This window comes from Pelodiscus sinensis, chromosome 6 (genome assembly GCF_049634645.1).
Source record: "Pelodiscus sinensis isolate JC-2024 chromosome 6, ASM4963464v1, whole genome shotgun sequence".
NCBI lineage: Eukaryota > Metazoa > Chordata > Testudines > Trionychidae > Pelodiscus > Pelodiscus sinensis.
In genome coordinates, this window is record NC_134716.1 from 81192819 (window position 1) to 81206773 (window position 13955).

Here is a 13955-nt window from a genome sequence, read left to right on the forward strand (position 1 = left end):
CTTTAAACTCTGTTCTAGTTCTAGCCTTCACAGCCTCCTGCAGCAAGGAGTTCCACAGGTTGACTCTTTGCTTTGTGAAGAACAACTTTCTGTTACTAGTTTGAAGCCTGCTACCCATTCCTTTCCTTTGTTGTCCTCTAGTCCTTCTTTATGGGAACTAATGAAGAACTTTTCTGTATGCACCCTCTCCACCCCACTCCTGCTTTTAGAGACCTCTATCTTGTCCCCCCTCCGTCTCCTCTTTTCTAAGCTGAGAAGTCCCAGTTTCTTTAGCCTCTCTTCATATGGGACCTGTTCCCAACCCCTGATCATTGTAGTTGCCCTCCCCTCTCCCACCCTCTCTCTTCCCCTCTCCCACCTCCTTTTCCCAGTCTCCCCCAGTTTTGTTCAATAAAGACAGATTCCATTTTGGAACACAATTGTCCTTTATTTTGTACATCAAGAAAAGGGGCTAGGGAAGGGTAAGTGGAAGGAGGTGAGGGAGGAATGGGGTACGAGCCCCCGATGGGGAGGACTGGGCTGGCTCTGCGGGCTTCTGGGGATGGAAGCTCTCCTGCAGCCCCCCAATTGCCCCCTCTTCCCAGATGGCAGCCTGCGGCAAGTGCAGCCGGGCTGATGGCCGAGTGGTGTGATGTGCTCAGTGTGGGTAGTCCGGGCACTCCAAGCCAGGACTGCTTTGCAAGCAGGGCACCCTTGAGAACTGTCTGTCCGGGGTGGGGATCGGGACCCTTTAAGCGCAGCCCTCGGCTAGCCTGAGACAGCATCTCCACGCTCTAAGTCCTCCTCTGATGCCCTGCTGGCACTGTTTCCGGCAATCCTTAAGCCCGGTTCAGGGTCCACTTAATGTGGACATGCTAGTTCGAATTAGCTTAGTTCGAATTAACTAATTTGAACTAAATTAGTTCGAATTAGCGCTGTAGTGTAGACGTACCCCAACTTTGGTAGATCAGTCTCACGGAGGGCCTAAGGGTATACGTACCTCTTTGTGGTGCAGGGGTATGGATACCTAGGGATCTCAAGGTGGCCCTAGAGGCCTTCAAACTATGAAGCTTGTTATCTGTCAGTTGTGAAAAGAGGCCTGTCCCCTCAATCAGTAGGTCCAGCAACATGTTCCGGACCTGTGGAGGTATGCCTGACACTTGTAACCAGGCACTATAGCGCATTACAATACCAGTGGCCATAGTACCCGCTGCTGAATCCACCGCGTGTAGCGCAGCCTGTAACGCCATATGGGAGATCACTCTAACCTCCTCCAACAGTGTGGCAAACATTTGACGGGAATCCTGAGGGAGACGCTCCCTGAACGTCTCCATTGTCAACCACTTGTTGTACATGTACCGGCTTAGCATCGCCTGTTGGTTGGTGATGCATAGCTTCAGGCCCTACATACCATATGCCTTCCTATCCATTCTCTTTGGCTCCCTACTTTTTGGCATTGACCCCGGCTGACCTTACCTTTCCTTCTGCTTGGCTGCCTGCACCACAAGGGAGCCCAGGCGTGGGTGGGAGTATAAACATTTGTTCCTCATCTGGGGGATAAAATAACGTCTCTCCACTTCCTTCTGGTGGGATAGATGCTGTTGTCTGCCACAAATTATTGGCGATCTTTAACACCATCTAGTAGGCGTGTCCACATTAAAATGTCCACCATAAGGTAGTCTTCATTAACCATCTCTACTTGATCACTCCAAGTGGCTGCCAGCTTGCGGAGCAGGTCCTGATATCCATAGACTGCATAAACAGGGCAGAGCCACCAAAGCCTTATCGGGGAGGATGACGACGACTCCCTGAATATGGGTTGGTCCTGAGGTAGTTCCCACTGCCTACGATGCTGGAAGCTGTTTGTCTTTTTTCAGGATTCCCCTATCCTCAGATATGGGGGCCCTCGTTAAGTGGGGGGGGGGGGTCACCAACAGTATGCCTCAGTGAAACGTTACCAAGCCCTGGGTTGAAGATACGGGGCCCTGCATCTGATGGCAGGGGCAAGGGGTCCAGAAAGGCCAGTGCAACTGTAGTGCAGGATCAATGTGTGTTCGTTGGCACCATGCCATGAACTGTTCACCCTTTTGCAGGTAAGTCTTTCGAATGGATGGCCTCCTAATATGAAGGACGATGGTTCTCACTTATTCTGAACATCGGGATTCAGTGCCTTGGAACCATAAAGAAGCCAGATGTGAAAGTGTAGCATATGCGGTTGGAGGTGAAGTAGTTTTCCCCCATTTTGAAACAGAAGGTCGCATCGATATGGTAGTGGGAGAGGTGGCTTGACTGACATGCGCTGAAGGTACAGGAACAAAGTTTGTCTGGACCATGATGGGGCTATTAAGATGACTCGAGCCATGTCTGATTTTTTACAGATCCTGGGGATCAGCGGGACTGGGGGAAATGCATAGTGTATAGTGTAAAGATTTGTTCTAGACAATCCGGTATGTATCGCCCATAGATCCCTTGCCCAGTCCTGCTCAAGAACAAAATCAGCAACACTTAGAATTATCCTTGGTTGCGAAAAGATCTATTACTGGGTAGCCCCACCTGCAAAAGATAGATTCCGTAAGCATTGGGTGCACTTCCCACTCGTGATCTGTGGTAGAACTCAAAGTATCAGCCATGATGTTGACGACTCCGGGTAGGTAAGACCCTTTGAGGACAACCCAGTGCTGTACCAATTCCAGAGGTGAATAGCTTCAGCACAAAGTGATCAAGAACAAGCACCACCCTACGTGTTTATGTAGAACATGGTTGTTGTATTGTCCGTTAGGATCTGGACAGTGTGGTTCATAATGGTGGAACCAAAGCGTCTGCACGTACTTCCTGACCGCTCTGAGTTCAAGAAGATTGATGTGCAACGTAGCTTAGTGTGGTGACCACCTTCCCTGTACTGTGTGGTGTTGCAAGTGTGCTCCCTATCCTATTACTGAGGCGTCTATGGTAATTTGTACTGATGAAGCACGTTGTAGGAAAGGGACTCCCCATATGTAGGTTGTGATGTGAAGTCCACCATCTGAGAGAATCTAGTACACTTGCCGGGACGACGACTCTTTTCCCGACAGAGTGACAGGAAAGTTTGTAGAACGAAGTCAGACAAAGCTGCGCATAGCGTGGAAATGGAGATGCGCATACTGGACAAGGTACATAGTAGCTGCCATATGGCCAAACAATTGAAGGCAGGTATGGACAGTAGTCAATCGGTTCATGGTCAGGGTAGTCGCTAAGTCCCGAAGTGCATTGAATCGTTGGTTTGATAAATATGCCCGGGATGATATAGAATAGAAGCAAGCTCTGATGATTTAAATGTTTTGAGCTAGCTTGCAAATTGACATCTGTTCGTTTATGAGAAGTCCAAGATAGTGGAATAATCATGTGGTCTTGGAGACTCTCTCAGATGTCTTTGCCTGTGGTCAGCCCTTGATGAGGCAATTGCTGAGATACGGGAAGATAATGACCCCTCGTTGCTGGAGGTAGGCTGCCACCACTGCAAGCACCTTCGAGAAGATGTGGGGGGGCCGCAGAAAGGCCAAAGGGAAGAAACGTCTACAAAAAGTGGTCATCCCCAACCGTGAACCGGAGGTAACATCTGTGAGAGGGATATATTGTGACATGGACGTATACATCTTGCAGGTCGAAGGCTGCGATCAAGTCTCCCTTGTCCAGTGCTGGAATTATTGAAGCAGGTGTGATCTTGAAATGCTGTTTGCATAGGAATTTGTTTAGTTTGCGAAGATCCAAAATGGGCCTCCAACCTCCTGTCCACTTTTGGATGACAAAGTAGGTTGACTAGAACGCTCTCCCTATGTAAGATTTGGATAACCTCTTTATTGTGCCTATTTGGAGGAGGTGGTCAATTTCCTGCCTGAGAAGGGTCTCATGAGAGGGGTCCCTGAAGAGGGACGGGAAAGAGGGGGGGAAAGGTAGGGGGAAGCAACATGAAGGGTATGGAGTATCCCATATGGATGACCTCTAGTACCCATCAGTCTGATGTTATCGACTCACAGTGATGGAAAGAGGGACATGCCTGTTTACCCACAGGTATTTCTGGCTCATTATCACTGGATGGTTGGGGAGGTCAGGCAGACCCTTGACTAAGTTCTCAAATTTGCTGCTTGGTGGCCTGTGATCCGGAGGAGCATGCTTGAGGTGGGTGCTTCCTCTGGGACCGCTGCCAGGATTGGTTGTACTTGTATGGTCTTTGCTGGGGATAGTTACAGTAGCTGTTTCTATTTCTGTTATAAGGAGTGTCTCTCTTTCTCCGATATGGTGGCGTGTACATATCAAGCATGCGGAGCGTGGTGCGGGATTTCTTCCTGCTACGCAGTATCTCATCTGTGCTCACAGCAAACAGCTTTTGTTTGTCGAAAGGGAGATCTTCCATTTTCATTTGGAGATCTTTAGGCACCCCTGCTGCATGTAACCAGGAGGCTCTCCTCATCACCACAGCTGTGGCCGTCGCTCTAGCCACTGAGTCAGCAATGTCTGTGGCTGCTAGTAGAGCAGTACGGGCGATAATGTCCCCCTCGTGGATGGATGACCACCCTGAGAACGGGCCTCTTGGAATCGGGCAGATGTTCCATGAGTTCAGCCAGCTTTGAATAATGGTCGAAATCATGGTTAGCCAGTAGTTTGCTATTCTAAGCTGCAATGTGACTGATGAATAGGTCTTCCTGTCAAAGATATCTAGCTTCTTGTACTCTTTTTCACTGTTCACAGACTTGATCTGGGGAGCTTTGGAGTGTTGATTCACTGTATCCAGCATCAGTGAGTTTGGCTAGGGGGTGGGAGAAAAAAGTCCAGGTCCTTGATAGGGACAAAGTACTTTCTATCTGTTTTTGCAGGTTGGTTGGGTGGAGGTGGTTATCCGCCAAGCGTCGTCAGATATCTCCATTATTGCCTCATAGCATCATCGGGGGTGGGAATGAATGATCCCCAATTGTCTGCTGGGCTTGTGAAACACTATCCCCGTCAGGAATTTGACCTTCTTCCTCCTCTTCGAGTCTACCAAGGCTGGAAGGGTATGAGATGGAGAGGCTGGTGGGAGCCTCCAGTGTGAGACAGATATGCTCCTGGACTGGCATCTATGGGGCTTCCAATAGTCCCATGAAGTCCACCAGGGAGGAGATAAGTAGGGAGGGGGATATTGCCATTCTGGGTACCAGTTAGAATAGTGAGGTCTTTCATGGTAATAATGAAACTGACAAGATGTAGTTGGAGATGAATGTTGTGAAGAGAAAGTACTCCTCTGATCGTCTTCATCAACTGAAACATTCCCTTGTATCAGTGGAGGTCTGGCACAACATGGGGATGGACCTGGAGAGTCAGTTGACAATAAGAGGACCCCCCCCCCCCCCAGTGAGGGAAGGAGAAGCTCAACTGAATATTGTATGTTTCAGCTGTTAATGCAGCATTGTTCTCTATTAGCGCTGACTTCTTGTCCTTGCGCTTGTGCGTCAGCCTCCGGTGGAGAGGGTCTTCTTCTGGGTGACGGCTCAGGAAAAGGTGGTGCCGAAGATTTGCAAGGTCATTTGGTCAGTGGTTCCATGCTCCATCGCGGCACCAAATGGTATGGTGCCAATTGCAGTGGTCTGCCAGCACAGCGCCTGCGATGCTGCTAATGAGCGTGCCAACACAGAACTAGAGGGGCTTGCAGCTTCAGCCGTGTGTGGTAAAGATTTTGCCACTGGTCCCACTGATACATGTACTGTGTCCCCCCTAGTCAGTCTGGGGGACAGCTTTGTTGGTAGTGATCTGGCTCGAGAGACTTTGCCCTGCGATGTTTGTGGCATAATGGAGACACAGACCTGTGTTTCAGGTTTCTGTGTTTCACAGCTGGTTCCAGCTCATCTGAAGGTTGCAACGCCCTTTCAAACAAGATCATGCAGAGCTGCATTTCACAGTCCTGCCTGGCCCTACCCATCAGGCTCCTGCAATGATCACATTTTTGGGGGGCATGTGCCTCCCCCCAAGCATCTAATGCACAAATCATGCCCATCCAAGGGTGGCATGGGCTCTTTACATTGTAGGCACTCCTTAAACCCTGGGGGGCTGGGCATGGCTGAGTACTGTTTAAGCTCAGGCTGCCTTCTTTTCCTTTGGTGGGTTTTTTTTTGGGGGGGGGGGAGGAAAAGGTCTTCGAAGTTATAACAAGTAATCAATTAAGGGCAATAGCCAAGAAACGAAGAAAAAAAAAAGTAACAAGAGTGTGTGAAGAGACAAATGCCTGAGGTGAAAGAGAGATCAGAGCTCCATCCGCAACCAAGGGCAGCTCAAGAGGAACTGAAGGGGAGAGGATCAGGCTGCCACGCGAGGTGCCAAACTATCAGTGGCCTCCTGCACATGCACAGCCCAACTCCTATGAAAAGCTGTGAACAGCGGTTCTGAAGGTCGCCCATCACCAACAGTGGAGCAGCCACAGGGACATCACCCAAAGGCGGCGGCCATATTTGCTGCATCTGGTAACCCTGGTGCCAGGACCAGTGCTGCAAACTGGACCAGTGCATAGAGGCTCTCAACCATACCCAATCAGCATCAGACTCTGATGAATAGCCTGACGCTGACCAGGAAGGCATCAATAATGAGGGTGTCAAGCCATTGCCTCCAGCTTGCCTCAATGGATCGGTGCTGGTGATCCCATCGGTACCAGAGGGGGCCTTTCCACTACATGCTGTACCGGTGCCACCATGGCTCCTTGTGCTATAGGTCGTGCAGTCAGGTCTGCCGGTACCAATAATGCTGGTATAATGGACACAGTTGGTACTGCAAGTGTTACCCACACCATTGATGTTGCTGGTGCCATCGATGCCACCAGTGGGCCCATCTATGGCGCCACATCTGGCCTGCTGCAGCTTGGAGTCTGGTGAGGCTGTGATCTCTGCAAGTTTTCTGGCAGCGTCGAAAGCATCAAGAGTCAACGGTGGCCTAACATCCTGCGGTACCATGTCCAGCACTGGACTCCTTGGACACACCATGCTCAACCGGTGTCTAGATGGATTGGGGGCCTCGAGATGATGAGGGGACAGTTCTTCCAAAGGACCCTCACTTGGTGCTACCCTCTATGTGCCTGCTTCAAGGGGGACCTCCCTCTATGCGGTCTCCCCTTGGGCACTGAAAATTGCAATCAGTGCTTCAGAGCCGAGCTCTTCTGTGGAGCCACGGAGTACCTCAGTGCTGTTGAGGTCTCGTGTACTAATACCGGCGCACTTTGCACCACTGCTGCAGATTCCAGTGCTGACTGCAGTGCAGACTCCATGAGCAGCTGTTTTAAACAGCAATTGTGATCCCATTTAATGCGCAGCTTGAAGCTTCTGCAGATTTTGCAGGAATCTGTGAGGTAACCTCCCCCAGATACTTCAGACAAGAGTCATGGGGGTCCCCACAGGGCATTAACTTTGGACAAGTCGCACAAGGCTTAAAACCGTGTGGCTCTGTTATCCCCTCCCCAGGAAGGGAGAGATAAACATAGCCTTAACTATTTACGCTACAAGAACAATCGAAACTACAAAGCTAACTATATATATATATCCTAGGTAGCTGAGAAAGCACAAAGATGCTCCAGCTATCATCACATGTGGTAAGAAGGAAATGAGGGTGGGGAGGGCCTGCAAGGGTATATATGCACTGTTAAAGCGGTGCCACTCCGGAGGGCTCCCTGCTGGCCCAACGGGTACCGCTGAGGGGAAAAAGCTCTGGAATCTGTGCACACACAGACTTCATTTGAATGGACATGAGCAAGCACTCAAAGAAGAAATTGTCACTATTAAAGGGAAAACAAATACTATGAAACCTGTGGAATTTAGACAGGATTCTCCCTAAAGATGAGATGTCTTTCAAAATGTGCTTTTACACTTGAGAAGGGACAAAGTCATTGAGGTAATATCTTTTATTGTTTGTTGGTGAGAGAGACAAGTTTTCAAGTGAAAGTATCTGTAATATCTTCATACTGACAGGATATGTCACCACGTATAATTGAGACAGATACTCAGTGGGGTAGTCAGACATCACAATGATAAAGTGCAATCAAAAAGCTGGAAAATAAAGTGAATGAAACGATCATTAGACTGAGTGTCAGTTCTCATTTTAGTCTCCTCACTGTTTTCGCAGTTACATTGTTCTCATTTCACAATCCCCAAAGAAAATCAGCAATTAAAGTCTAAGAAGACTGTTAATCTTTCATTACTAAACTTATGTGAAGAAAGAGCAATCTACTGAGGAAACTGATCCAGTTAGCAATAAGTGTAAGTGTTTTGAACATATAGAAAGGATAACATTTTAAAAATAAATTTACAAAACATATTTTAACTCTAATATTGTCTTTTTTGGTCTTTGTTTAAAACAGTACTATGTTTTCAAGCAAACATGTATAAGCAAAAGTGGTAGATCTTGTATATCTGATATACAAATCTGGCTATCCACTCAAGTGGTTCTGAATATTTTTAAACATACAGGCTGTGTCTACACTGGGCCACTTATTCCGGAAAATCAGCCGCTTTTCCAGAATAAGCTGCGAGCTGTCTACACTGGCCCTTGAATTTCCGGAAAAGCAACGATGCTCTACTGTACAAAATCAGCCGCTATTCCGGAAAAACTATTCTGCTCCCGCTCGGGCATAAGTCCTTATTCCGAAACACTGTTCCGGAAAAGGGCCAGTGTAGACAGCCCAGTAGTCTTTTCCGGAAAAAAGCCCGGATCGCGAAAATGGCGATCGGGGCTCTTTTCTGGAAAAGCGCGTCTACATTGGCCACAGACGCTTTTCCGGAAAAAGGGCTTTTCCGGAAAAGCAGCCTGCCAATGTAGACGCTCCTTTTCCGGAAAAACTGAAAACGGAATAGTATTCCATGTTAAGCAGTTCCGGAAATTCATGCCAGTGTAGACACAGCCACAATGTAATAAGGCATAATGCAAACACTGTTGCTGTCAGAGAGACAACCACAAAAAATTTTTTAGAAGTGAGAGAAATCACAAAATTAGCCCTAGCCATAAACTCAAATTCCTCAAGGAAGACAACTTACCACTATGCCTATGACAGCATCTCCTTTCTTCTTGTCTCTTAAGCTTTCTTTATTTTCACAGATGCAAAGAAGATAGTTATCAGAGACATCAAGTGTTATTTCTTCAACTTCTACAGAATCATCTAGCTTCAGCAAAGGGTTCACATTTGATAAGTATTAAAAAAAACAATGGTTCACATGGATAAAACCAGTGATAGTTCCTGAAAACAATTTTCTTTCTGGCATAAACATGGCAGCATTCCATATTTCCAACACAAACATCAACTTGACAGAGGACAACCTCCTTCCTACCTAAAATTGACTCATATGGTATGACAATTTCTTATTGCTGACCACACCAAAATCAAAAAGTCAGTGGTAGCTTTAGGACCATGTCCACTAGAGCCTCACAGTGAATACATACATATGATCATTCCAACAACAGAAAAGGTATTTATCGTATGTCTGAAGACTTCCATTCAGCAAGCTGCTGCAGGTACTAAATTGTAGTCTAGTAGACAGCTTATAAACCTTGTGCAATTGTTAGTAAAGAGCAAAATTTGCTGATGAGCATCGTAGTCCAACAAGCTAGGACCTGATGTAGTAGCAAAATGTGCAATGAAAACCACTACCATCCTAGCAACAGTAGTGGAGAGCAAATTAAGTCCTGCACTTGTTTATTCCATTCAGACTACACAAGGTGCCAGTCATTCAGTGTTGTTCCTCATTCAGCTTGCTTTTACCTAAGCCTTCCAATACATTTCAAGAATAACTAGAGTCACAATGGTGTCTCCAAGAAAAAAAAAAAATATTTTATTATAATGCCCTTGCTCCATTAAGCAACTGTACAGCAAGTCACTCCCCTGATATATGGGTTTTAACATCTAGTATCCCTTTCGCTAACTGCAGTTTTAGGGTGACTTAAACATGAAATAAATAGAAGATGTGTTTTCTCTTATCTCTTGTCTCCCTCCTGGCACATAGGGCCTCACAAAGAGGGCAAGTGTACCAAACCTGAAGAATGATTTTGGCAGGAAATAGAAAGAATGAGTTTAGACACAAGAGGTGGCAAGTGGATGAGACCACACATCTTACTTGTATATGGCTAGCTCATCCTAAAATAGTGAGCTCATGTTAGGGATACTAAAATGCATTTATTTTGGTATATGTGAAATTTTCAGAAGTTACATTTTTAAACGGGCGGAGGCTGCACAAAGAGCCGATGCGTGTAGAGAGCTGGCTTAAAAGTCAGCTCCTGCAAACACTGGCTCCTGCCTGCTCCTCCCACCATGCTGCTGCCTCTGATACAGGTACAATACAGTCAGAACCTTTCCAATGATGAGGGGGGCAAGAAAACAAACAGTCAGCACTTCCCACCCACCTCAGTTACTGAACATGCTCTCTTACACTGACACATTATAGCAAAAAGTCTCAAACACACACAACACACACAGAACATTGAACAACACAGAGCACAAAGAAGGCTGGTATAAAAACAAAATAATTAACACCAAAAAAAAGATATCTTCTCCAATAAGTGTAGATTTGGTATAGAGAGAGGTCAGTTTTCGAGTAAATAGAGCGCTTTTGTTTTCTCCAGCAGCCTTCAGGGCTGCAGTTTCTGTTTGTTTTATAACGCCTACCTGTAATGTACACAAACAGAAAACGTTAACTGTTGAAAGAAAAAAGGATAACCAAGTTTAAACAGCAAAATTTTAAATTATGATATGCAAATATTAAATCATAATTTTTTGATGAGGGGGGGGGGAAGGGCTAGAACCAAACCTGCTAATTCAGCCTATCAAGTATGACAGAAATTCATCTTACCTGGAACTTCCTTTCTGCACTTGCCCTTACTGTCTCATGTTCTATATTGAAACATAGCTTGAAAGGTTGGCTACCTGTCAGGGAAGAAGTGCTGCAACAATTCTCTTTCGCTGTAGACAGTAAAGTTCACCAAAACATCAGGCAATAAGAGGTACAAAAAAAAATTTAAAAAAAACGAGGATTAGCATAAAGGGGAAGGGAAGGGAAAGAGATTAGCAACAGAGAACAACAAGAGAAAAAAAACCCATGGGAAAAAAGCAGAAAACAGAAAGAGGTGGGGGAAAGAAACTGAGAGTTTTCTGTCCCACTTTCTCACTGACAGGCAGAACTGCTTCCAGAAAAGTCAAAGGGACCCTGAAATTATGTGAGAATAACTAAAAAAAAATCCTAAAACATTATATACAGAAAGCACTGAATGAAAGTGAGTTAGTCTGTTATGTTTTTCCAGTAAAATATTAAACTGTTTCATATTTTATATTTCAAAAAAGTGACACAACATCCATATAACATCAACTAATTCTTTCCGTAAGAAATGAGACTATTTTGTTTTAAAAAATATATATAATTAAATCCAAAGATGACCTTATATCCTTTTGCTACAAGCCGCCGTACGTGAACAAATAATCTGTGAGTTGGTATACTGGCAGTCATAAAATTGTGATCCTGATGACAGTAAATGTTTAGCTCTTTGGCTGCAATCTGCAAAGTATTAAAAAAAACATTCTTAGCATATTAACTGGAACAGAGGTTCCACTCCCACAGGTTAACTTATCAACGTAGATAAAAATCAATGTTTTTTTTTAAAAAACGAGATTTTGATTTAAAATGGATTTAAACGCCAGGGTGGCATTTCAAAGGGGCAGCACGCGCGATTAATCACTATTACATTTTTTAATCGTGTGATTAATCGCAATTTTTTTTAATTGCTTAGCAGCCCTAAAATGAACCTGTTTAAATGGTTACCAAGCAATGAGAATGAACTTTTCTTTACAGAGGTGAATAAAAAGTACAGAAACAAGCTTAAAATTGTTAATTTAAACCACTGATGTAAATCAATCCCCTTTGCAATTTATCCCATGGTATCTTGAATGAATATAGCCAAAGAATTACCCTTGAAGTCCAGAGCAAGAAGGCATTCTTAAGTCATGTTACCTTGATAAGCTACCTGGCCCTTGAAACTGCACTTATCACAGTAGCATACAAAAGAAGATTACTCACCTTTAGCAGTAACTGATTTTCTTCAAGATGAGCGCCCCTGTTGGTGCTCCACAGCAGGTGTTGGTGCATCCCAACACCATAGACCAGAGCTTTCATAGCAGTGCCTGGGGAAGGGCCATGCATGTATGGCAACTACAGCATGCCATGCGCTGAGACTGCACATGTGCAACTTCCCTCCCCTCAGTTCCTTCTCTACCCAGAAACACGGCCAGTAGAAGATTTCTGAAGTAGAAGGGAAGAAGAGAGGGTAGTGGAGCACTCACAGGGACTCTCATCTTAAAGAATGTCAGTTACTGCTAAAGGCGAGTAACTTCCTCTTTGAGAGAGACATGCCCCTTTGGGTGCTCCACAACAGGTGACTACAAAGCAATGTGTCCTACAGAGGTAGGGACTTTGGATCAGGCAAGTACTCTGTAGACAACACAGACTTGGCCACTTTGGTTGTTGATAGCAGGCCTTGAGAGAGTGCATAATGTTTGACGAATATCTGAGCAAAGGCCCATGTAGCTGCCGCACATATGTCCACAACAGGAAACTTGTGAAGAAAAGCCACTGATGTGGTCACAGCTCTGGTGGGAGTGAGCACATATTGAAGTAGATGGCATTACTTGGTTATGTTCATAACAGTCTGAGGCAGTGTGAAATCCAATGACAGAGCTTCTAGGATGATATAGCCTTTCCCTTATTATGTTCTGCTAGTAAAACAAACAGCTTTGTGATGATCTGAAGGGCCTTGTTCTGTGTATGTAAATGGATAGTGCCCTGCGGACATCAAGCATGTGCATTTTTACTTCAAATTGATTGGAGTGAAACTCAGGGAAAAAGATATAGTAAGGTGAACTGTCTGATTTATGTGAAAGGAAGAGTCCATTTTGGGCAGGAATTTGGAATGGATGCAAAGGGTTACCTTATCCTTAAAAAAATATGGTGTATAGAAGGTCAGCTACTAGCGCCACTATTTCTCCCACACATCTGGCCAAGGTAATGGCCTCTAAGAAGGCAGTCTTCATCAACAGGTAGAGTAAGGAACATTTGGCTATGGGCTCGAAAGGTCCTCTGGTGAGCACGCTGAATACCAAATGGAAATCCCATGGTTCAGTCATAGGAGCTACGCCGGGGTATAGGAGCTGGAGACCCTTGAGGAACCATTTTGTCAGTGGGTGGGCAAATATGGCAGTATTATCAATTTTTTATGTGGAAACTTACAATTGCTGCCAGGTGGACCTTGATAGAGATCATGGAAAGATGAGACTGTTTCAAGTGTAAGAGTCATTCTAGAATAGAAGGTAATTGAACCACCTCAGGTGGAATGTTTTGTGATGTGGCCCATTGGGCAAATTGGGTCCATTTGTGTGCATATGCTTTTTGAGTAGACTCAGCTCTACTATGTAGTAATAGGCTCTGTACTTGTTTGAAGAACTGCAGCTCTAACCCTGAGAGTCATCTAGGTGCCAAGCTTCCAGTGAAGCCTGCATAACTGGGGATGCTGAATTTGGAGCCCTGGCTGGTGTAACGGAGCAAAATAGGAAGCAATTTTTGTTGCTGCTTGTGGCAAAAAGGTCTGTCCCAGGATAGCCACAGTGATGGAAGATTGTTGACAGTACTCTGTAGTTCATCTGCCACTCATGTTCTTGAGGTAGGGTTGTGGTATTTAGAATGCCCGGGACGTAGCAGACACTTACAGTAATCCCATGTCTGAGGCACCAGTTCCCAAGGGTAATAAGCTTCCATACACAGAACATGGGAGCATGCATTGCTCTGTCTATTTGTATATAAACATGCATGTGATGTTGTCGGTGTAGACCAGGGGTCTCCAAACTACGGCCCGCGAGGCCCTCTCATCCGGCCCGTGGAGACCTTTTTGTCTACGGAAAAAAAATTACGGAAATTTACGTGTATCCTGCCAAGATCAGCCGCCGCTTACGTGGACGT

General features: G+C 45.6%; 1 protein-coding gene across 5 annotated transcripts in view; it reads right to left on the bottom strand.

Annotated features, from left to right (window-relative positions):
- Positions 1–13955, bottom strand: part of MSH3 (mutS homolog 3) — a 224647-nt gene that overhangs the window by 188603 nt on the left and 22089 nt on the right. For all 5 annotated transcript variants that reach the window (XM_075932217.1, XM_075932221.1, XM_075932220.1 and 2 more), the window contains 3 exons: positions 11388–11504; positions 10502–10621; positions 9000–9143 (listed from right to left, as the gene is read on the bottom strand). In XM_075932217.1, the coding sequence (XP_075788332.1) occupies positions 9000–9143; positions 10502–10621; positions 11388–11504 (381 nt within the window). The remainder of the gene's footprint in view (positions 1–8999; positions 9144–10501; positions 10622–11387; positions 11505–13955) is intronic.